Source organism: Bombina bombina, chromosome 2 (genome assembly GCF_027579735.1).
Source record: "Bombina bombina isolate aBomBom1 chromosome 2, aBomBom1.pri, whole genome shotgun sequence".
Lineage (NCBI taxonomy): Eukaryota > Metazoa > Chordata > Amphibia > Anura > Bombinatoridae > Bombina > Bombina bombina.
In genome coordinates, this window is record NC_069500.1 from 320,292,931 (window position 1) to 320,319,022 (window position 26,092).

At 37.0% G+C, this 26,092-nt stretch overlaps 2 protein-coding genes across 3 annotated transcripts in view; one reads left to right on the forward strand and one right to left on the reverse strand.

The window, feature by feature from the left end:
- Positions 1-5,135, reverse strand: part of LOC128648793 (solute carrier family 35 member E4-like) — a 34,094-nt gene extending 28,959 nt beyond the window's left edge. Inside the window, exons 1-3 of one of the 2 annotated variants that reach the window (XM_053701665.1) lie at positions 5,120-5,135; positions 4,150-4,406; positions 3,170-4,004 (exon numbers count right to left, since the gene is read on the reverse strand). In XM_053701665.1, the coding sequence (XP_053557640.1) occupies positions 3,170-3,809 (640 nt within the window). In that variant the 5' untranslated portion in view covers positions 3,810-4,004; positions 4,150-4,406; positions 5,120-5,135. Of the gene's footprint in view, positions 1-3,169; positions 4,005-4,149; positions 4,607-5,119 lie in introns of those variants that run through there. The other variant, XM_053701664.1, reaches the window with a different exon arrangement.
- Positions 5,136-15,466: 10,331 nt separating this feature from the next.
- The window catches only part of LOC128646933 (P2X purinoceptor 6-like), a 221,872-nt gene continuing 211,246 nt past the window's right edge, over positions 15,467-26,092 (forward strand). Inside the window, exon 1 of the mRNA XM_053699742.1 lies at positions 15,467-15,600. Within this exon, the coding sequence (XP_053555717.1) occupies positions 15,467-15,600 (134 nt within the window). The remainder of the gene's footprint in view (positions 15,601-26,092) is intronic.

Below are 26,092 nucleotides of genomic sequence, written 5' to 3' on the forward strand. Positions count from 1 at the left end.
GATTCAGATAGGGCATGCTATCTTAAATAACTTTCCAATGTATTTCTATGATCTAAATTGGTTTGTTCTTTTGGTATCCTTTGTTGAAAAGGATACCTAGGTAGGCTCAGAAGCTGTTGATTGGTAGCTGCAGAGGTATGCCTCGTGTTATTGGCTCACTATTCCATTTAACTAGCTCCCAGTAATGCATTGCTTCTCCTTCAACAAAGGATGCCAAGAGAATGAAGCAAATTCGATAATAGAAATGGATTGGAAGGTTGTTTAAAATTGTATTCTCTGGATGAATCATGAAAGAAAGTTTTTGGGTTTCATGTCCCTTTACAATATTTTAATAAGATGACATTCATTAGAGCATGTTATTTTTGTGTGTCTCTTTTAACATGCAGGTAAGTGCTGCATAACTCTCACTCAGGAGAACACACTGCAGCTCCAGAACAAGCCAGTAAATCCATTTAAAAGGAAATTACACTGCTGAGTATAACTACAGCTCCATGGTTGCAACTCGCCATGCTATTATTTTCCTCCTGTACTTGCAACTCTATTTATAGTTGTTCCCTTATTTTAACCCATTACAGAAGCCATTTGGTAAAGCTCCACATCTACTGGGTGCCGCCATCTTGGTACGCACATATTGTTTTATCCTGTGATAGAAGCAGTGCCCTTTAACAGATCAATTACATTGACGGCTTTTTGAAAGCTATATCACTTTAGAATAGCTGACACAAAAGAAAACAGGTTAGATGTTTGCAGTTAACAATTACTGTTATTATCAGTTATTTGTAGAGCATCAACAGATTATGCAGCACTAAGTTTAAAAGTTACATAACAAATGTAAAAGACCTTAGGAATAATATAGAGAAATGCAGCCACCACAGAAACATACAGCTCCTGCTCTGTATTGTACACGCTAAAATTAAGTACATGATATGGCTTGTCAAGACTACAATGTCACTGATCGGTTAATGTGCACCACTTCTGCCACAGGGTACAAGAATACTTATCCAAGATGGTGGTGCCAAGTGTGAAGATGCATAGCTTTACTAAACAGCAACTTTGAAGGGTTAAAATAAGAGAAGGGCTTTGAATAGAGCTGCAGGAACAATAGGAAAAACAATAGTATGGTGTTTAGTAACCAGTTACTGTAGTTGTACCCGGCAGGTCAGTGTAACTTTAATATCAACATATGTATGTAGCCACCAGTCACCTGATGTGCCATGCTCAGAAGATGCAATGTGATGGACTCTATGTGTTTAACCAATGTGCTGTGTTAAACAGTTATCAATGGAAACTAGCACAAAAAACACATTATTTTGCATACTGTATCTCTCTAATATGTATTCTGCATCACATAACCATTATCTAATGTTTTATTTAACTTCATTGTTTTATCTTGAAATCTTGTTAGCATTATTACCTAGAACGAATTGTCAAATATTCATCTCTATCTTTATACCTCTTATGAAGTAATGTTTAAATTTCAAAACATGTAAAGGTGATGTCCGTAGACTCCTTTCCTGGCAGATGCTGATATTGGCGACAGACTTTTACACTAACAAACATATTGATCTGGAAATCATCTGTAACACTCGCAGTTTGCTTACCTCATATGGATTGAGGTTAAACACTGTAAGTGCTTTGTATTAATGTGTCACTTTATTGTGTATTAAATGTTTTTACACTATTTGATGTCATCTGCTTTGTTTCCTTGTATTCCTGCAAAACGAGATCTGCAGTAAAAAAAAAACAGTGCCACTACCATCTCCAGGAGACACTGAAGACTAAGGACAACGGTGGGGATTACAGCTACCCCTCTCCCAGCCAGAGCCTTTTCCTTACCTCATAGGATTGAGGTAGTGTTTGGTGAGTACACATTACTGCTAATTTCTGGACACTGACATTGGGCTCAGAGAAAAAAAACTTACAATTAGGCTTATTTACCTCTTATCTTTGGAGTCAGAGAAAAAACCTTACAATTAGGCTTATTTACCTCATGGAATCTATATTAACTTAATAGGCACAACTATATAATATAGTCATTTATTCAGTTTATAGTACTCCTGGTACTCCTCTTTTTGTTTTAAAGTGATGGTAAATCCTAGTGTTTGTGAGACGCTAGTATTTACCAGTGCAACAAATAAGGGGGACTTTCAGTCATGAAGTATAAAATACTTCATGCTGAAAGTTCCTATATTTGTCTGCAGTGTTCGCTGTGCTGAGCGCATCAGACTGCCCATGGCAGAATGCTATTTTTCAGTGAGGTGATCTTAGCCAATAGCGTGCTACCTTACCGGCATAATGCCAGCTGTATATACACATATTATTAACACATTAATACATAAATATATATGTATATAAGCATATACATATATATTTACAGGGAACAGACAGTTCCCATAGACCACAATGTAAAGGCACTGTTCAATACCGTTTTTTTTTTTCTAACACCCCACACCTGCCAATTTAAACCCCATAAAACTGATTTGTGGAGTTTTTATTAATAAAATTAAAGATGCTAATTTTTATTTATTTTCATAAACATATACTTAATTTTAGGGCCAATTGGGGGACATTTAGTTCGCAGTAGCAATAACCAGCCACTTGTAATAGCTGGTTATTTATCGTGAGCCCGCAAACTGGCAAATTTTTCCCAATTTCGGGCACGCAATAAATTAGTACTGCACTTTAATCTAGCCTATAATCTGTAAACTCCATTATGTTGATCAGTATTGCATCAGACCTGAGGAAGAGCCAAAACTTTTTTAAAGTTTATAGTTACGCCAATAAAATATATCTTTGTCTAGTGTAATCTTGTTATTTATTTATTTAAATATATAGTAAATACATATACACACAACCCTGTCTGACTTTAGACTTGTCTTCAAAATATGCTAATTCATTATTAAAAGGATAGTAAACCCCAAAATTGTATTTTATGATTCATATAGAACATACAATTTTAAACAACTTTCCAATTTAATTATTTTATCAAATTTTCTTCATTCTCTTGTTACCCATTGCTGAAGGGACAGTATTGCACTACTGACAGGAAGTTGAAAATATCTATTTAGCCAATCACAAGAGACAAATGTGTGCAGATAATAATTCTACTGTGACCTGCATTTTAGGGTATAACAATTTATTAACTTTGATGTTATATATTATTACTTACTCTGTTGTATAGATTTCAATCCCCTGAGAAATGTTGAAGCAAATAGGTAGAAGCAGCCAGTTTGGTCAAATTCCACCTCTCCAATAATGCTGAAACATGCTCCCAAGCAAATTGGCACCATGGCAGTGTACTTGAGAATGTGGTGTCTGGTGCCCAGAAACACTTTAGATAGGACCAGGGTGAAGATGGGTGTTGTGGTGTAAATCATTTGTGCAAAAGAAAGCTGGACACAATTTAGTCCCAGGTTCCCAAAGGCAATGCTGGAGCAGAAGGTCAAGCTCAGAAGAAAAACTTTAAGTTTAGCATGGCCATTCAAGGACACTTTCAATTCTTCATCAGCATTCTGCTTGACCAATCCATACTTGACCAGAGGATAGTCCACTAGAATGGCAGTAAGCATATGAAGAGACGACAGCAGCAAGGGATATCTGAAATTGTATACTGCAAATATCCATTTGTTGAGGCTGGATATGGTTGTGCCAGTTACAAGCCAGACAAGTACAGCAGTTATAAGATACATTTTATTGGTTTCTTTCTCCCTTGGTGCTTGGTCAACTTTAGGTTGCATGACAGAAGCATGAGGCGCTCCATGAGAAGGTTCCATTTCAACCTCATCTTTCCTGCTGGGTGCTAAACACATTACTTTTTAGATAGTAAAGTAGCACCCATTAAATTTTCTTCACCCCGGAAAATGTAAGTTTACAATGGCATTTGAATAATTCATGACCAGCGTATCATTTGTTATTCATTCTCTTCAGGTACCTTTAAACCGCTTTGTTATATATATATATATGGTGCATTTGTTTTATTAATTTCTTGTCTTGGATAAATTTCCCTGTAAAATATAGTGAATGGGTATTAGCTTGTCACATAATGCATGTGCTGTTTAGCTTAAAAGAAAACATCAAACAATATTTATACCAAAGGTAAGTCATTCTACATAACTAGAGGTACTTACTAAGAATAGATAGGAAACCTACCTTATTATATTTTTATGGATCTCATTCATGGGAAATCAGTGCCTCGGCTATAGTTCACCTTCACCTGCCCTCTTAGGATGGCAGAAGGACCTGCAGCAATTCTTAGATTCAAGCTTCTTGAGTAAGATGTATTCCCTTCTCAATCAAACCTCAGGAGCAGACTGTAAATATCAGAGCTAATACTGATGATGTGAGCAATGTCTCTTGATCTAACTCCTCCTCCCCTTTGCATTCAGAATCACAGCCACAGCTCCTGTCTGTAAAAGAGGAAAATGCAGAAGGTATTTTCAGCTCTGAGAGCTGATTCAATACTAACGAAATCTACTGCTGTTCAGAAAACAAAAATCTACACATAATCTGGTATTAGTCACTGTTTCATAGCAACAAAACGTTAACCAGGACAGGGAAAAACAGTGGCTGCAATGTCTGTGCTGCTGCTGTTGATGATGATGGTGATTCATAGAATGGGTGTGTGTTGTGTGGTTCATTTCCATGTGTATTTTCCGAAGAAGCTGTAACGTCATAGGGGGAGAGAAAGCAAAGCGTAAGCATTGGCACATCATGTCCCTAATTACATCCCATCCATCAGAGGTCAGCTTTCCAAATTTAGACAGCTACCTCCTGTAAACAACAGCTGAAATGAGGTGTTTACTAATTGTTTATGATTAGAGTGTGTGTGTATATATATATATATATATATATATATATATATATATATATATATATATATATATATATATATATATATATATAAACGCCAATATGATTTTACAATATGTATCATGAAAATTGAACTTGTTTGTAGTATTTTATATGCCTTGCTTTTTCCCAATCCTGTTTTCGTCTTCATTTTAAAACAATTTTCCTTACTTCAAATATTATTGCATAAAATTGAATAGAGTTTGGATCGAATAGGCAAAACGCAAATTGGTTACACGATTTTTAATATTGCATTTAGTAAACAGCTTACGTTTCATGAATAACTGACAACCATTGATGTTGCTACTCAGTACAATGTTTGAAAATAGATTACAAATTACGTAAAAAGAAACTAAGCAAGTAACTATGCACATGGATGTTTTCCTTGTAATATCATACAGTGATCAAAATAAGTGCTCATAACAGAAAGCAGGTGACACTCTCTGGGATATTGTGGTGACATTGAAAGCATGTGGCAGGCGGTGTGATTATAATTGGTCTATGCATCTGTCAATCATATTGTATTTTCACGACGGGGGAAATAAAGAACTGCCAACAGTGACAGCTGTAACTAAGGGGCGGGATATGCCTGTCTCTCGGTTTTTCTATTTGTTGGATGTCGTCTATGGGCTGGGATTGTTAAACAACAAAATAGTGAAGCCCTCTTGTTGCTACGTATTCAGTATGTTGCTATGGAAATGCTGTTCGTAGGATGCTCTAGTGGTAGTAGACCCAGGGGCCTACAATGGATGAAGACCCTACAAGCACAACTAGAACTCCTGCGTGTAATATTATTTTCTGGAATCATTATTGGGAAGTATTTGTACCCTGCTTTTGATACATAGGAAATGGGGTGGATTGGGGTGATACCCGTTTTCTTATTTGATTTTTAATTCATTGCATTTAAACTGTAATTACAGATATTTCTGTAAATTGCCTACACATACCATATGTTTTTTTTAAAAAAAAGTCTAATCTTTTTTTTTTTAAATAATTGTAGCTTGAAAAAGTAAAAACATTTTAGAAAAGCCATCACAGCGAAAATAAAAAAATATATACTGCTAGATTACGAGTTTTGTGGTAAGAGCAGTGCGGTACTAACTTGCACGTTATTGTCACCGCTCACTTCCCTACAGCGATGGTATTACAGGTTTTCATAAACCCAGCGTTATCAGGCAAGAAGTGAGCGTAGAGCAAAATTGTGCTCCATACCGCACTCCAATACCAACGCTGCTGAAAGCTGCAGTGAGCTGGTTTTACGTGCTCGTGCACGATTGCAGCGTAAAGCTCCGTAACGCAGCCCCATTGATTCCTATGGGGAAACAAAATTTATGTTTACACCTAACACCCTAACATGAACCCCGAGTCTAAACACCCCTAATCTTACACTTATTAACCCCTAATCTGCCACCCCTGACATCGCCGACACCTACATTATATTTATTAACCCCTAATCTGCCGCTCCGGACATCAACGCCACTATAATAAACATATTAACCCCTAAACCGCCGCACACCCGCCTTGCAAACACTGGTTAAATATTATTAACCCCTAATCTGCCGCCCCTAACATCGCCGCCACCTACCTACATTTATTAACGCCAAATCTGCCGCCCCCAACGTCGCTGCCACTATACTAAATTTATTAACCCCTAAACCTAACCCTAACACCCCCTAACTTTAATATAATTAAAATAAATCTAAATAAAACCTACAATCATTAACTAAATAATTCCTATTTAATACTAAATACCTGTAAAATAAACCCTAAGATAGCTACAATATAATTAATAGTTACATTGTAGCTAGCTTAGGGTTTATTTTTTATTTTACAGGCAAGTTTATATTTATTTTAACTAGGTAGAATAGTTACTAAATAGTTATTAACTATTTACTACCTAGCTAAAATAAATATAAATTTACCTGTAAAATAAAACCTAACCTGTCTTACACTAACACCTGTCCGGTCTTCAAAACTGTAAGTGGATCTTCGGGGGTTAGTGTTAGGTTTTTTGGGTGGGTTTTATTTTTAGATTAGGGCTTTTGGGCTGAAAAAGAGCTAAATGCCCTTTTAAGGGCAATGTCCATACAAATGCCCTTTTCAGGGCAATGGGGAGTTTAGGTTTTTTTAGTTAGGATTTTATTTGGGGGGTTGGTTGTGTGGGTGGTGGGTTTTACTGTTAGGGGGTTGTTTGTATTTTTTTTTACAGGTAAAAGAGCTGATTTCTTTGGGGCAATGCCCCGCAAAAGGCCCTTTTAAGGGCTATTGGTAGTTTAGTTTAGGCTAGGGTTTTTTTATTTTGAGGGGGCTTTTTTATTTTGATAGGGCTATTAGATTAGGTGTAATTAGTTTAAATATCTGATAATTTCTTTTTTTATTTTGTGTAATTTAGTGTTTGTTTGTTTTTGTAATTTAGGTAATTGTATTTAATTCATTTAATTTATTTAATTGTAGTGTAAGGTTAGGTGTTAGTGTAAGACAGGTTAGGTTTTATTTTACAGGTCAATTTGTATTTATTTTAACTAGGTAGTTAGTAAATAGTTAATAACTATTTAGTAACTATTCTACCTAGTTAAAATAAATACAAACTTGCCTGTAAAATAAAAATAAACCCTAAGCTAGCTACAATGTAACTATAAGTTATATTGTTGCTATCTTATGGTTTATTTTACAGGTAAGTATTTAGTTTTAAATAGGAATAATTTAGGTAATGATAGGAATTTTTATTTAGATTTATTTTAATTATATTTAAGTTAGGGGGTGTTAGGGTTAGACTTAGGTTTAGGGGTTAATAAATTTAGTATTGTGGCGGCGACGTTGGGGGCGGCAGATTAGGGGTTAATAAATTAAGGTAGGTGGTGGGGATGTTAGGGGCGGCAGATTAGGGGTTAATAATATTTAACTAGTGTTTGCGAGGCGGGAGTGCGGCGGTTTAGGGGTTAATATGTTTATTATAGTGGTGGCGATGTCGGGAGCGGCAGATTAGGGGTTAATCATTTTATTTTAGTGTTTGCAATGCGGGAGGGCCTCGGTTTAGGGGTTAATAGGTAGTTTAAAGGGTGTTAGTGTACTTTTTAACACTTTAGTTATGAGTTTTATGCTACAGCTTTGTAGTGTAAAACTCATAACTACTGACATTAGATTGTGTTACGAATCTTGCGGGATAGGCTATACCGCTCACTTTTTGGCCTCCCAGAAAAAGCTTGTAATATCGGCGTTATGGAAGTCCCATTGAAAAAAGACTTTACGCAAATTGCGTAAGTTAATTTGCGTTAAGGCCAAAAAAGTGTGCGGTGCCCCTAAACCTGCAAGACTCATAATACCAGCGGTAGTGGAAAAGCAGCGTTATGAGCCTTAACACTACTTTTTCACTCATGCCGCAAAACTCGTAATCTAGCCAATAGTCATTTATATATATAGTTATTTCTATAGTCTGCAACTCTACATGTTAAACAACAGTATCACTGTTGTTTTTTCTAAATATTTCTAAACACAATTTATGTATCCACATGTAGCATCCGTTCACCTTTCCAAAATACAAAAAATTAGGATTTTGTTGCTATCTTTTCGCTAAATAATAATTGAAAATGATCAGATAATCAGACATCCCAACCTGCAAAAACTCATTTCAAGAGGGGTCGCTTCACCGGCTACTGCGCTGTGCGCCCCCCCCCCCAAGGTTATATACTGAACACCTAGAATCCCTAAGTGAGATAGAGACTTATCATTAAAGTAGCTTCCCTCTAAACTCACATTTAAAAAAAAGTAGCTTTATTGCACAACCACATACAACAAACCTATTTTCCAGTGATCCCATGCTTGTTGAATGCTCAAATATTTTAAAATACAAAGTTTAATCACGTGCAGTAAATAAGGTAGTATTTGTGTTTTATTTTATTAAAATCAGTGGGGGCTTGTGTCTAGGAGCATATGTGATTTTGAGTTTGAGAGGCTATTTGTAATTATGTTTGTAATTATGTTTTGTACTCACAGTCAGAGTCAGTTTGATAAGGACCTGACAGGGGCACACTCTCTTTGCCCTCTTTCTCACTCAACCTATGCTGCAGCCGATGTTGCCTGCTGCTGATTCTCCTCCTCCCCCAAAAGCCTTATTGCTGCCTTTAAACAGCAGGAGGGAGGGTGGCAGACACGCAAAACGCTAAAGTAAAGACAGACTTGCTGTGAGAACACCTTCCTGCTCGATGAAGTCACAGCAACTAGAGTCATTCCTTAAAGGGACATGAAACACAATTTTTTTTCTTTCATGATTTAGAAATAAAATTCAAGTTTAAACAACTTTCTAATTTACTTCTATTATCTAATTTGCTTCATTCTCTTTATATCCTTTGCTGAAAAGCATATCTAGATAGGCTCACTAGTTGCTGATTGGTTGCTGCACATAGATGCCTTGAGTGATTGGCTCACCCATGTGCATGGCTATTTCTTCAACAACTGATATCTAAAGAATAAAGCAAATTAGATAATAGAAGTAAATTGGAATGTTGTTTAAAATTGTATTCTCTATCTGAATCATGAAAGAAAATTTTGGGGTTTAATGTCCCTTTAAAGAAACAAAGTTGGATCATGGTACTTGTAGTTTCAGGGAGATTGCATTTCATTTGCGGTCGTCATGGAGCTGCTATTACAATGAGGGAGACTCCCTGAACTTCAGGGAGAGTTGGGATGTATGGATAATACTTTTTTCCTCTATGCAGCTACTATTGCAGTTTGTGCAGAAAAATTAGGAGGAGCTAATATATTTATCCATAAACATATAAGGTATATCTTCTACCAACTTGCCAAAGTTTTAATTTAGAAATGGATGTTTTAAAGGGACACAAAACCCCAATTTTTTCTTTCATGATTCAGACAGAAGTGAACAATTTTAAACAAATTCCCATTTTACTCATATTAAACTTGCTTCACTTCATAGTATCCTTTGCCGAAGAAGCAGCTATGCACTGCCGCAAGCTAAGGACAATAGTGATGTTGCAAACAGTTCGCCGGAGAACAGTTCCCGGCGATTTTAGCTTGTTCGCGTTTGCCGCGGCAGGCGAACTTATGCGATGTTCGATCCGCCCCCTATTCGTCATCATTGAGTAAACTTTGACCCTGTATCTCACAGTCTGCAGACACATTTCAGCCAATCAGCAGCAGACACTCCCTCCCAGACCCTCCCAGCTCCTGGGCAGCAGCCATTTTAGATTCATTATGATCCTGCATTCTTAGTGAGAGGAGGGATAGTGCTGCTGCTGGTGATTTTATAGGGAAATTGATAGCTAGGCTAGTGTATTCAGTGTCCACTACAGTCCTGAAGGACTCATCTGATCTCTGCTGTAAGGACAGCACCCCAAAAAGCCCTTTTTAGGGCTAGAACTTCAGTCGTTTTTTGTTTTGTTTTTTTTTGTAATCTAATTGCATTTGCCTGCCTGTCAGCCTGTGTGTGAGGCTCACAGCATATACTGTGCCTACGTGTAAATTTAAAAAAAAAAAACTTTTACATCAGTTTGCTAGTGTAATCTAATTTCAGTTGCCAGCAGGCCTGTGTGTCAGGCCCACAGCATATACTGTGATTAATTGCTCTGTGCCACCACTCATATCTGGTGTAACATTAGTGTAAATTTAAAAAAAAAAACTTTTACATCAGTTTGCTATTGTAATATAATTTCATTTTCCATTAGGCCTGTGTGTCAGGCCCACAGCATATACTGTGATTAATTGCTCTGTGCCACCACTCATATCTGGTGTAACATTAGTGTAAATTAAAAAAAACAAAAAAACTTTTACATCAGTTTGCTAGTGTAATCTAATTTCATTTTCCATCAGGCCTGTGTGTCAGGCCCACAGCATATACTGTGCCTAATTGCTCTGCTTTCCACCACTCATATCTGGTGTAACATTAGTGTACATTTTTTTCAAAAAAACTTTTACATCAGTCTGCTAGTGTAATCTAATTTCAGTTGCCAGGCCAGCCTGCCACTGCCAACCTCAGTGCCACCACTCATATCTGTTGTAACATTAGTGTAAATTAAAAAAAAAAAAAAAAACTTTTACATCAGTCTGCTAGTGTTATTTAATTGCAGTTTCCTGCCTGCCAGCGTGTGTGCCAGGCCCACTTTCCAACTAGTGCCACCAATCATATTTGTCATAACAGTAGTGTAAATATTTAAAAAAAAAAACTTTTTTGACTGTGAAACATCAGTCTGTTAGTGTAATCTAATTGAAGTTGCCTGCCTGCCAGCATGTGTGCCAGGCCCACTTGCACGTTATTCCAAACAATTTAGGAATGTTAGGTGATTTATGCCCTTTATGGCTTAAAACCAGACTCTGCATCAACTATGTAATTTTCCGTGGGAGTTTTGCCATGGATCCCCCTCCGGCATGCCACAGTCCAGGTGTTAGTCCCCTTGAAACAACTTTTCCATCACTATTGTGGCCAGAAAGAGTCCCTGTTGGTTTTAAAGTTCGCCTGCCTATTGAAGTCTATGGCGGTTCGTCGGTTCGAGTTCGAGTCCTCCGTTCACGAACCGAAATTTTTAGGTTCGCGACATCACTAAAGGACAATACTAATATATGTGCAGCCACCAATCAGTAGACAGCTCCCAGTAGTGCTTTGCTGCTACTGAGCCTACCTAGGTTTGTCTTTCAACAAAGGATACAAAGGAAATTAAGTTAATTAGATGATGGAAGTAAATTGGAAAGTTGTTTAAAATTGCATGCTCTATCCGAATCATAAAAGAAACATTTTGGAGTTTCACGTTTTTACAATGCATGCCTGCTTTAACCCTTTTTAAATTAATTTACTTGAAAAATAAAAATCCCACCAAACATAAAAACTTGCACATATACATCTTTATAGATTTTAACAAAATTTATTTTTTTCCATTTATTTTTATACCTGCAATTATGTGATCGGTGAGAGACACAATAAATAAATAAAGCAAGTTAGCTTGTAACTTGTAATAGCTCAAGCAATATTGTTAGGGCAGTGATAAAGGCTTATTTAAAGGGACAGTTAACACCAGAATTTTTATTGTTTTAAAAGATAGATAATCCCTTTATTACCCATTCCCTACATTTGCATAACTAACTCTCGGCTAGATTTCGAATTTTGCGGTAAGATGAAAAAGCAGCGTTAACAGGTCCTAACGCTGTTTTTTTACGCCCACTGGTATTACGAGTCTTGCAGGTTTAGGGGCACCGCACACTTTTTTGGCCTTAACGCAAATCAACTTACGTAAATTTCGTAAAGTCTTTTTTTCTATGGGACTTCCATTACGAGTTTGTCCTTGGAGGCCAAAAAGTGAGCGGTACACCCTCTACCGCCAAGATTCCTAACGCATTTTAAAATCAGTAGCTGTGAGTTTTACACTACAAAGCTGTAGCATAAAACTCATAACTAAAGTGCTAAAAAGTACAGCATACTTCCTCCAGTCACGTAAGCGCAGAGGAATCGCTGAGACCGCAGAGATCGCATCCCACACTGAAGGAGAGTTGTTAGGCTCCAGAACCGGCAGTTCACACTGTCGCTACAGAAATAAGACATTGGGCAGTAAACAGCACTTGGAATTCATTGCTGAGCCCACCCTCGAAAGATTGAAACATCAACTAAGGTCAGAGGATTACCACTGCAGGATATTTGCAGACAGACAAGAAACAAACGGCTTTTGTTTTTTAATAGCTTTATATTCACTGTGCTTTTTAACAGCTATATATTCACTGTGATATCTATTAGCATATTCTGGATCAATCAGATCATATTATGAATCAATCAGATCATTACACTTAATAAATCTCTAGGACAGTACATTTATATTTAAGTTGCATTTATTTCAAAATACTTTTTTATTCTAGGTTGGCCAACCTTTGTTTTATGTCACTGTTTGCTATATAATCTCTATATGTGGCATCTTATATGATTTGATCTTTTATGAATTTGATTTTATACATTTTATAGACCAACTAGTCCTAAAGCCTGTTCACACGGGCCGTGTTGTGTTATATTTAATCTCTCTCTCTCTCTCTCTCTCTCTCTCTCTCTCTCTCTCTCTCTCTCTCTCCTCTCTTCTCTCTTCTCTCTTATCTCTTATCTCTTATCTCTCCTCTCTCCTCTCTCCTCTCTCCTCTCTCCTCTCTCTTCTCTCTTCTCTCTTCTCTCTTCTCTCTCTCCTCTCTCTCTTCCTCTCTCTCTCTCGCCGGTCCTCGCGCTGCTTTGTTTTCACCCCTGCGCGTGTGATCCGCTCTGCTGCCCGATCCTCGCGCTGCTGTCGGGTCGGTGCGCGTGCGATCAGCTGCAAGAGTTTGTCTGAACTGCGCATGACGGCTTCAGACAAACTCTTGTCTTTTATAATATAGGATAAATCCATTCATTTTTTTCGTACTCTATTACTTTCATTGTCTATACAGTATATACACACCAGATAGGATTTTAGGCATATTGGCCTGGCATATGCGCTTCTGTTCTCCCCGATAGTTTGTAGTAGCTTTGTTTAGCGCTTCCTTTGCCTATCCACTTTTTTTATCGTTGCTCCCAAGTTCTAGAGGGGAACTTTTTGGTTTAGGGAGCTTACAAACACCCAGTGCAGGAAATATTAAACACTTGCTCCAAATTATCACATGTATATGTTTTTACAGATAGGTAAACAAAGTGACTTGTTGTTAAAGAAAGTCAAATTGTTGGCCTGATGAAGATTTAAAAAATGTTGCAGTACAAGATTGCTGAAATTGCAGATGCATATCACATAGTTCTGTAAAGAATATTAAAGGGCCATGAAACCCAAAAGTTTTATTTCATGATTCAGATAATGCATACAATTTTAATCAACTTTCCAGTTTACTTCTATTATGTTTTGATTCATTCTCTTGGTATCCTTTGCTGAAGAAGCAGCAACGCACTACGGGTAGCTAGTTAATTCATTGGGTGAACCAAAAACATGAGGCATATATGTGCAGCCACTAATCAGCAGCTATTGAGTCTAACCTAGGTATCATTTTCAACAAAGGATACCAATAGAACAAAACAAATTAGATAATTGAAGTCATTTGGAAAGTCGTTTAAAATCACATGCTCTATCTTAATCATGAAATAAAACATTTGGGTTTTATGTCCCTTTAAGGAAAAAAAGGATTATGGGGATGATTTGAACCCAGAACGGAAGGATGCTTGCGTTCAACATCATGATGCTATACCAAGAACTGAAAAAAAGATTCAAGATATCTGCACTCAAAATAGGAAACTGCCTATCACAGTCTTGGCTAAACACATTCAGGATGCAGGCATCAAGGTATCCGAGATAACTGTTCAGCTACGATTAGCTGAAAAGGGCCTGTTAGCCAGAAACCCTTCTTGGAAACCATCCCCACAATCCATTAAAAAAAAAAAATTCTTTACAGAACTACATGATACACCTACAATTTCAGCAGTATTGTACTGCGACATGTCTTTGATGACAAGTCACTTTGTTTACCCATCTGTACATTTGTTAATTTACCAAATATTTTAGTAATATTACATCAAATTGCACGTAAATATGAATTGCAGATGTTGCCAATATAACATGGAATAATAAATGGCTACAAAACTAAAAAATCACGAAAATGTACGCTGGTATTATAAGATAAGCACAATGCGAACGCAACCTCGCGTTCACATTGCCTGGAAGTATTGCGCTCACAAGAGTGCACTTCCATAGGCTCCAATAGGAGCCTTGTTCTGATGCTGTCAGACATGGCAAAGAACCAAGCGCAGCACAGGGGTTAAGTCATGCAGCGTTGGGCAGCAAATGTAAAATATAAATGTATATGCTTTATTCATGTGTTTATATGTGTATATACACATATTAACACATAAATATATATGTATATAAGCATATTAACAGTTTAAAACACAGTCCCCATAGACCGCTATGTAAAGGCACGTTTCACACATCTCTTCACTTTAACTGCTTATAACTGCTTTGTGCAGTTATTTTTAAAAAGATGCTCATATATTTTAATTTAATAAAGGAACTGTACACTTTATTTGGCTGGCAATGGGGACACATTTTTTAAATTAACCAGAGGTCTGACCTCTGGTTAATTGTTCTTAGCACAAAGTGCTCTCGCGAGCTTGTGGGAGCATTAACCAGCCACATGTAATAACTGGTTATTTAACATGGGCAAATTTGCCCCTTTATGGGTGCACATTGAAATAGCGCTCCACTTGTAATCTAGCCCTTTATTTTATATGCCTAACAAATGAGAGCATCTTATTTTTATATTAGAATGCCCCTTTAAGTATATTTGCTCTGCAGTACATGGATTTATAGTAAATTGAAGCTGTTTCATATGTGATATAATATATATATATGCTTATAAGTGTGTATATGGATAAAATTACATATATATTTATGTGCACATCCGTCTATATTTTTTTAATTTAGCCTTCACAGCTCCCGATAAACATGTAAAGGTGTAGAATAATTTATAATCTTGCAAGCTATTGTTTTTATAGCTGGAGTCTGGAGAATGAAATACCAAAAGAAATATTACAAACATATAGTCAAAGATCTAAAATACAACTGTACCTTTAAAATGCAATCATAGGAAATAGCACAGTCATTACTGCCTTAAAGCAGTAATGGATGCATCCTCTAGGAATTCCTGCTTGTCTCCACTAGATTACAAAACAGAGAAATATGTTCTGACGAAAAATAGAAAAATTGGAGTATTACATCGCCTGCTCCATTTTGGAATTATTTGTTACATAATTGGGTGAGTACAACTGGTATATAATTATCTTCTTTACATAGTTAAACCTCCCACAGCTACATTATTGCAAGTCATGTTTATATAGTGAAAGATGAAATAAATAGCTTTTTGTAGTAAATCTATTTGGGTTTCTGTTCATTTATAAAACAGCCATATTTTTTTAAATATGCATCAATACTTTTAAGAAATTGTATTTTACCGTATTACTAGGAAATACATGATGTCTTGATCACAAATGCTCGGTTGCTATTGGCTCTCCAGCTTTTTTGCTTTGTTACACACATGACCTATTTGTGACATCCATACAAAATGTATGTGCAGCTATAATTGTTTCAGATAATAAGAATAAAAAGATAAGTGTAAAACCCTAACTTGAGGAATATACATTGAATATATACAAAAAAACACTTTACAAAGTAAACCTGCAAGATGATAGGATGCAAGCCCTCTTTAAAATGTTATCATTGTGACACTGATGGCTGATGAAAAGCACTGTAGGGACTAGAAGAGTAGCAAATTGCATATTGCGAGTGAAGTCAATGAGTTTCGCAGAAGCATTTTAAATTGTTTTTGTGGTGTTAGTTTGTTGAGAGTTAAACAATTAGGAGAGTGTTACTGTTATTGGGTTGGGATATTATATGTGGGTGGATTGTAATCTTTTCTGAAGCTAGTACCACTCACCTAAAAAAATTGCCCCTTTAAGTATGTCTCAGAAAACCCAAAGCCTAACCCCACCTTTTCTGGTAGATTGAAGACTCCTCCTCTTCCTGCAACCTACTGTATGTACCAGATTACAAGTGGAGCGCAATCAAAAGCACAGGCTCTATACTTTTTAAGAGAGAGCGCAGGGAGAGTTATTAGTGCACTAACTGCACTCGTATTACAGGTGGTGAGTTAAGTTTTGTGCTTGAGCACAATCCAAAATACCGCTGTAAAATTTAAGACCTGAAGTAAACCATTATTATTAGTAGTACAGAACTACAGGAAGAACACCACTTACTGGGGCATATTTTTGTTTACCTGCAGGTTACTTTATGGATGCAATGTGGTGCAGGGGCACTCTTTTTTTAATGATTTTTATTGAGGTTGCAAAAAGAAACATATATCATGCAGAAAAAATCAACATCTTTGCATATCCAACAAAAATAGTTGTAATAGTTACGACTGTAGAGGCCATGTAAAAAAATCACAGCAAATTAGCAGTATCTTTAGGCCGACAACCTCAATTTTGTGTTTCCATTATTTTTCTTTCAACACAAAAATATAGTTGTCCATATAAAGCTTATCAATAGAAATGTGTAAAACTACTAGTTACCTTTACTCATATCCATGTGATAATGAAAACAACTCTGTCTATGCAATCAGCAAATAGCAATAGGTTGAACATAATATATCTTTCCATATGAGACTCGTTTGCCTGTACAGAGATCAACTTAGTAATAAAAGAATTGTATGACTATGCAGTTAACATACAATAGTAGGTGAGAGATCACTCCAGAACTGCAACAAAACTATGTGTGGATTAAATGATCTCTGTGATAATAAAATAACCCCCCCCCCCCCCCCCACTAACATTTAAAAAGCAAACACTACCAAAAATAAAAAACCCAGCTAGGCCGCTAATAAAATTAAAGTCCCATTTTAAAAAAAAAACCAGCCCAAAATAAGAAACCCTATAATAACACTAAAACCTACATCAAAAATTGCATTGAAAAGGGCATTTGGTAGGGCAATGCCCAAAAGCGATTACATCACTTTTACTTGTAACAAAAACCATATTCTAAAATCAAAGTAATCCCCACCTCCCCCCTAAAAAATGATATATAACATTTGTTAGGGCATTGCCCTAAATCGATTATAGCTCTTTTTACTTTAAAAAAATCTCTATTCTAAAAAAAGATTGCCCTTGTAAGGGCATTTGGTTGGGCATTGCCCTTAATAGAGCATTTTGTAGGACATTGCCCTAAAGTGATAAAGCTCTTTTGCCCAATAAAAAAAATCCTAATCTAAAAAAACTATCTTAAAAAAAGAGTGCCCTGAAAAGGGCATTTGGTACGGCATAACAATTACAGCTCCTTTTTAAATAAAAAATCCATATTCTGGCCCTAGACTCACACATATTGAAAACTCCATCTCCAGGAGTGTTATGTTGGGTAGAAAAGAAAAGAAGACCACCTTGGACCATGTCCTACCCACTATATCAACATGTCTTTGAGGTATGGGATAGTTTAATAAGCAATGATCATAGAATTTCATCCTTGAGATCCCCTATGTCTCCAGTTTCACCTAACGCAGAATTACACGGAGGGTTAGAACAGAAACTGAATACACAACATGATTGGGAAATAGGGTATACTGCTCCTATATATACATTTTTAAGTGGTATTAAACTGAAACAGAGGACAGATTTGGGAGACATATTAGGCAGTACCTTTACAAAATGGTTGAAGTACTATCAACTTAGCCATTATTTAGCCACCTCAACAGATAGAGAACAGATGACTAGACAACCTACCCCTTTCGAGCAACAATACTTGCAAGATCAACCACTGCGCCACACATTAGCATGGGCAAAAAAGGCTCTATTGAACAGAGAATTGATTGATACTCCTGACTATGTTGACAGATGGCATAGGGAAATGGGCAAGGAGTTAACTGATAAGGAATGGAAAAACATTATTCATAACACAAAAAAATCATTGGTATCAGCTAGATCACTAGAGCTAAACTTCAAGGTTCTGACGAAGTGGTATCTCACCCCAGTTAGGATCAAGGCGATATATCCGTCGGCATCTGACTTATGTTGGAGAGGGTGTGGCAGTAAAGGCTCCATGTCTCACATTTGGTGGACGTGCAATAAGATTCAGCCCTTCTGGTCACAAATAGGCGAATACATCAAAACCATCAGCAATCAAAAAAGTGACTATCAATTCCAACTACCTACAGCCTTATTGAACTTACTCCCAAGGTGCAAGTGTTCAATTCGTAGGAAACTGGTACAATTAGCATTAAATACTGCAAAGTCTCTGATAGCAGTCAATTGGAAGTCATGAATAGTTCCTACGTTCCAAGCATGGGAGTCACTCATGGATCACACAATTCACTTAGAGGAATATGGCTATTTTATAAGAAAAGATATGGAAACATTTCATAATATACGATTTTACTGGGAAACACGAATGCACACACACTAGTGACCGTATATTAACATCTAGGCCAATTATGACACAAAGGAAGAAGAGGTCTCAGTGTAAACCTTGCAGAAAGCGAACTAAGGGGGAAACAGCTTTTATGTGTACATGGGCGAGGTGAATTTTGTTTTGCTTTTCTTACTCGTTTTTTCCTTCTATTCAGTGACCAACTACCGTTTTAGATGTTCTATTGTTAAGTGTTGAATAAGGTTGTTACTAATATAGCAATTATATTCAAGAAATGCCAGATGATATGTTTTCTTGAAATGTGTGGAATCACTTTAGCTTTTGTTAAAAGTTTATCAAGCTGTAACTAATGTGATTTTTGATGCATTTATTTGTATTGCATTATTTCATCCAACAAACATTTAAAAAAAAAAAAAAAATCCATATTCTAAAAAAAAGCCTATTTAAAAAAAAAAAAAAAAATATCCTAAAAAAAAACCCCACCCAAAAAATTCATAACACTAAACTGCAAAGTTTCTAGTCACCCAACTCAAATCCGACTCCCATATGATTAGGTCTGACTGTGCTCCTTTTCATCCATGGCAGTAGTCTTCATCCATCTTCATCCTTGACGGCACTCTGCTGAGGCTGTCCTATTCCATCCGGTCTTCATCCATCTAATGCTTCTTCTGATCTTCCATCAGCGGTGCTCTTCATGATGTCACCTTTGCATGCTAAAGCTGGAATGCGAGATACCCCTTTTATATAGGGGTTCCCTTGCATTCCAATTGGCTGATATTCAAATTAGCCAATAGAATAAAAGCTTTTTTTTATTGGCTGATTTGAATTTTAAAATAGTTAATCGGAATGCAAGGGCACCCCATGAAGAGTACGTTGTACGGAAGATGAGAAGAAGCATTGGATGAAAGATGGACGAAGACCGTATAGAAGAGGACAACCCCAGCACGGCACCACCATGGATGAAGACCGCCGCCATGGATGAAGAGGAGCACCGCCGTAGCTGACCACATAGGAGCCGGCTTCAAGTTGGGCGACTAGAAAAATTGTTTTGTTTTTAAGATTAGGTTGATTATTTTTTTTACAAGTAAACTAAAATCACTTTAGGGCAAGGTCCTACAAAATGCCAATCTATGGCAATTTTTAGTATACGTTTTTTAAGATAGGCTTTTTGGGGGGGAAATAGGGATTTGTGAAAAGTAAAAGAGCTGTAATCCCTTTAGCACAATGTCCTACTAAATGTCCTTTTCCGGGCTATTGTTGCAGTAGGTTTTAGTTTTAGAATAGGGTGTCTTTTGGGGGGTGGTCTTTTTTTTTAAATAGGACTTTAGTTTTAAGATAGGCCTTACTGTTTTTTTGGGGGGGTTTGGTAGTGTTGTTATTTTTTTATTTTTTTTTAGGGCATGTAAGATTACGGGTCTGGGGGATGACGACAAGCTGTTAAGGAGTTAAGTAGTGCAGGGGTAGTTTGCAACGGTGGTTTAGGGGGTTAATAGGTTAGGGGGTCTTTGTGAAGGGGCATATTGGTAGTTTAGGGGTGTTTGAGATGGGGGAGATTATTGCGATTAGGTATTGGTCGTTTAGGGGTAAGTAGGTTTATTTATTAGGTTGCATTCTATATATTAGAAAGGAATCCTTTACTTTACATCGTCAATGTCGGTAGCGATGCTGGTTGGAATACATTGCCAGCATCAAAACCCATTGAGATGTATAGTAAAAGATCTTATGGTGATGCTGCCTTTAAGCAATGATGTCGGCAGCTTGGAATATTTCGCCAGCTTGCTTGACATCTCAACAGATCACTTTGGAATATATTGCCGCATCACAGGACTTTCAATCATCGGGGCCTAAGGCAGAAGGTAAATGGGCGGAAAACATCCAAAGGAGCTCTGCCAGGGGGTTGGTTTTGAGACCTAAACCTATTATATAGCTTCAGAATACTGAGGCTGTCATCAAGTCCAAGAGCCAGTTAAAACTGAGCAGTATCCTCTGCTGAAACTGTATCTGCAGAACCTAATGTTGGATGGTTAGAAAAAAGAAAGATATTTTTGCAGATGAACCTTAAAAGGGATAGTGTACTGTAATATTGTTTTTACCTTAAGGTGTTTCTAATGACTAGCTTCAGAGTATAAAATGTATGAGAAATTGATACTTTAGGTTTTTTGTATTTGAAATGTTTTTGATCTTTGAAACCACAGCACATCAAAATGGGTTGAGCTTGCAGGGAAATCAGATATCCTTAATTTATCACTTTCTGTACACACACATGCTTCTTCATTGTTATGCTCAGAGGAGCAGGTTTGTGGTTTGGAGTCCAGTAGTAGAGATTACTGGAAACTGTTATTTTTACTAAAATGTACAGAGGTAATGTTTCCTTTAGTGTTCTTTCCCTTCTTAGTCATGTGTAAACACACACTTGGCAAGTTTATAGAACTGGAATCTGTAGCCAAATAATGGACACTGGACTTGGATTCTGTGGAGGTGTACACTGAACAAAGGACTTGGAATCTGTGAAATAGTTGCTGCAAAGGGGCACATTTTATTAGGCACTGTGATGTCACAGGCCAGTGCCACATATGTTTATGCACATGTGAACACGAGTTCTCACTAATGTTTTACTACAAACCAATAGGAGCAGTGTTCCTTCTTCAGATGTGGTATTTAGGTGTTCAACAATTTAAGGAATTTCTTTGTTTTCAGTATGTTTTAATGTGAATTTTCACCTATGTTTATATTTGTGTGGCCAGTCTTATCTTTTTGCCACTATGGAGACTATCACTGCATAATCTAACCCTTCAAAACCTGGATTAATGAATATGTGCATTATTTTTACAGTATGTTTACTTCTTTTTTGGATTTGTGTAAATATATATTTTATCTTATATCCTTTATATTTAAAGTATGTCTCTTTTGCTACATTGTCATTTAAAAAAACAACTTGTTATTGAAAGAGATTGATAATTCTACTACTATAACCTCAGTTATCCTAGTGGGACAGATGTGTCCAATTCCAAATTACTTTTCAGCATCACAGAAAATAAACCATCAGTATGAATTCCTATGCCACAAAAAGTTAATCATGGATTCTCCTGGAGAACGGCTCCTCATTTTTGTAAGGAAGCAGACTTTGGCTGGATCCCAGCACCGTACAGTATTGAAACTAAGAACAGTTTGTCTGGGTCCATCTACATTTTAAGATCTCCATCAAAATGCAGCATTAAATGTCATAAAGCACTTATGTCAAATACTAGAGTGATTCTCAGAGTGCTTCACTAATGTAATAAACCAGAAATATTCTGCAATCGGTAAAAAACATATTTTGGATATGACTAAAATCCAATAGCACAGAACCAGCAATTGTCAGGCAGTTTGCCCAGCAGATTTAATCAGAATCATACGGCCAGATTACTAGTTTTGCTATGCGGTGCTAACGAGCAGTTTTTTCTCACCGCTCACTTACCTACAGCTTTGGTATTACGGGTTTTTACAAACCCGGCGTTAAAAGGCAAGAAGTGAGCGTAGAGCAAAATTGTGCTCCATACCCATACTGCACTTCAATACCAGCGCTGCTTAAGTCAGCGGTGAGCTGGTCGTACTTGCTCGTGCACGATTTCCCCATAGACATCAATGGGGAGAGACGGCTGAGAAAAAGTCTAACACCTGTCAAAAAGCAGCGTAAATCTCAGTAACGCAGCCCCATTGATTCCTATGGGGAAACTAAAGTTATGTTTACACCTAACACCCTAACATGAACTCCGAGTCTAAACACCCCTAATTTTACACTTATTAACCCCAAATCTGCCGCCCCCGACATCGCCGACACCTACATTATTCTTATTATCCCCTAATCTGCCACTCCGGACACCGCCGCCACCTACATTATGCTTATTACCCCTAATCTGCTGCCCCCAACATCGCCGCCACCTACATTATATTTATTAACCCCTAATCTGCCGCCCCAATGTTGCCGCAACCTACCTACACTTAACCCTTAATCTGCCGCCCCCAACGTCACCGCCACTATATTAAATTTATTAACCCCTAAACCTAAGTCTGACCCTAACCCTAACACCCCTTAACTTAAATATAATTTAAATAAATCTAAATAAAATTACTATCATTAACTACATTATTCCTATTTAAAACTAAATACTTACCTATAAAATAAACCCTAAACTAGCTACAATATAACCAATAGTTACATTGTAGCTAGCTTAGGGTTTAGTTTTATTTTACAGGCAAGTTTGTATTTATTTTAACTAGGTAGAATAGTTATTAAATAGTTATTAACTATTTAATAACTACCTAGCACAAATAAATACAAATTGACCTGTAAAATAAAACCTAACCTAAGTTACACTAACACCTAACACTACACTACAATTAAATAAATTAACTAAATTAAAAACAATTAAATAAATTAAATTAAATTTGCTAAATCACAAAAAAACAAACACTAAATTACAGAAAATAAAAAACAAATTACAGATCTTTAAACTAATTACACCTAATCTAATAGCCCTATCAAAATAAAAAAGCCCCCCCCCCCCAAAATAAAAAAAACCCTAGCCTAATTTAAACTATCAATAGCCCTTAAAATGGCCTTTTGCGGGGCATTGCCCCAAAGTAATCAGCTCTTTTACCTGTAAAAAAAAAATACAAACAACCCCCCAACAGTAAAACCCACCACCCACACAACCAACCCCCCCCCCCCAATAAAATACTAACTAAAAAAACTAAGCTCCCCATTGCCCTGAAAAGGGCATTTGAATGGCATTTAGCTCAATTGCAGCCCAAAGCCCAAACTTAAAAAATAAACCCACCCATTACACCCTTAAAAAAACCTAACACTAACCCCCTGAAGATTGACTTACTGTTCTGAAGACCGGACATCCATCCTCAAGGAAGCAGCAGAATTCTTCATCCAACCAGGCCGAAGTCCTCAACAAAGTCGGGAGAAGTCGTCCTCCTGACGGGCAGAAGTCTTCATCCAGATAGCATTTTCTATCTTCATCCATCCGACGCGGAGCGGGTCCATCTTTAAGACATCCGACGCGGAGCATCCTCTTCATCCGGAGTCTGCTTACTGAATGAAGGTTCCTTTAAATGACGTCATCCAAAATGGCGTCCCTTAGATTCCGATTGGCTGATAGAATTCTATCAGCCAATCGGAATTAAGGTAGAAAAAATGTTATTGGCTGCAATAGAGCCAAATGCCCTTTTAAGGGCAATGCCCATCCAAATGCCCTTTTCAGGGCAATGGGGAGCTTAGGTTTTTTAGTTAGTATTTTATTTGGGGGGGTTGGTTGTGTGGGTGGTGGGTTTTACTGTTGGGGGGATTGTTTGTATTTTTTTTTACAGGTAAAAGAGCTGATTACTTTGGGGCAATGCCCCGCAAAAGGCCCTTTTAATGGCTATTGATAGTTTAGTTTAGGCTAGGGTTTTTTATTTTGGGGGGCTTTTTTATTTTGATAGGGCTATTAGATTTGGTGTAATTAAAGATCTGTAATTAGTTTTTTATTTTCTGTAATTTAGTGTTTTTTTTTTGGGATTTAGCTAATTTAATTTATTTAATTGTTTTTAATTTAGTTAATTTATTTAATGGTAGTGTAGTGTTAGGTGTTAGTGTAATTTAGGTTAGGTTTTATTTTACAGGTTAATTTGTATTTATTTTAGCTAGGTAGTTATTAAATAGTTAATAACTATTTAATAACTATTCTACCTAGTTAAAATAAATACAAACTTGCCTGTAAAATAAAAATAAACCCTAAGCTAGCTACAATGTAACTATTAGTTATATTGTAGCTAGCTTAGGGTTTATGTTATAGGTAAGTATTTATTTTTAAATAGGAATAATTTAGTTAATTATAGTAATTTTCTTTAGATTTATTTAAATTATATTTAAGTTAGGGGGTGTTAGGGTTAGACTTAGATTTAAGGGTTAATACATTTAATATAGTGGCGGCGACGTTGGGGACGGCAGATTAGGGGTTAATATGTAGGTGGCGGCGATGTTAGGGGCGGCAGATTTAGGGGTTAATAATATTTAACTAGTGTTTGCGAGGTGGGAGTGCGGCGGTTTAGGGGTTAATATGTTTATTATAGTGGCGGCGATGTCCGGAGCGGCACATTAGGGATTAAAAATAGTGTTTGCGATGCTGGAGGGCCTCGGTTTAGGGGTTAATAGGTAGTTTATGGGTGTTAGTGTACTTTTTAGCACTTTAGTTATGAGTTTTACAGCGTTGTAGTGTAAAACTCATAACTACTGACTTTAGAATGCGTTACGGATCTTGGAGGTAGAGGGTGTACCGCTCACTTTTTGGCCTCCTAGGACAGACTCGTAATACCAGCGCTGTGGAAGTCCCATAGAAAAAAAGTGTTTACGAAGTTTACGTAAGTCGGTTTGCGGTAAGGCCAAAGAAATGTGCTGTGCCGCTAAACCTGCAAGACTCGTAATACCAGCGGTAGTGAAAAGGCAGCGTTCGGACCTGTTAACGCTGCTTTTTCATCTTACCACAAAACTCGTAATCTAGTTGTTTATCTTTTAATCTGACTCAGTGTAGTAAAAAATCTTATGATAGACATTATGATCTCACAATGCAGCCCTCAGACAGAGAGGGTCATCATTTGACTTTATTTCCCGGGGGCACATATAGTTACTTTTAGCTTGCATTCTACTTGGTCCTGTCCTTTTCTAGTCTTTGTTGAGTGGCGCATAAGTCAGATATGGAAACTATTTAATGTATGTGCCCTGTCTCAACTCAGACATCTGAGACCCCAAGGGACGGGACACAGGTAAACCCAAAATTACATTTTACAGATAGAAAAAGGTGATAACCCAGGGCAGTATGCAAGTATATACTAAAATACAGACAACAGGCTGACACTAGCTGACTCCTTACCAGTGTCCTCCACAGAAATGTTTGCCAGCCGGGGGAGCATAATAAAGCAGCCAGGTGGGGGCAGTGTAACATTTTTCAAATTTATGTTTTCTGCTACCCAAAGCACAATTGGATTGCATAATTTAACATTTATGTAATGATAATTTGAGCAATAATCATTGAACAATCTTAACATTGGGTATTTTTAGTTTATTTTTAGCTAAAATGTTATCTGGGTGGCCAGTAAAATCAGTCTAGCCGGGTGGAGAAACCATTAAAATGGTCCTGGGTAGAACCCTTAATACCTTCCCAGGAATGAGGCTGTCTGAAGCTGCCACAGATCAATCCTTCACTTCAAACCCATCAGAGCAGTCAGCTCTACAGGTAGACATTTAACAGCTTACAGAGCCACCCATTCTAAGGAGGATCATTTTGATGTAATGCTGGGGGACGAGACTG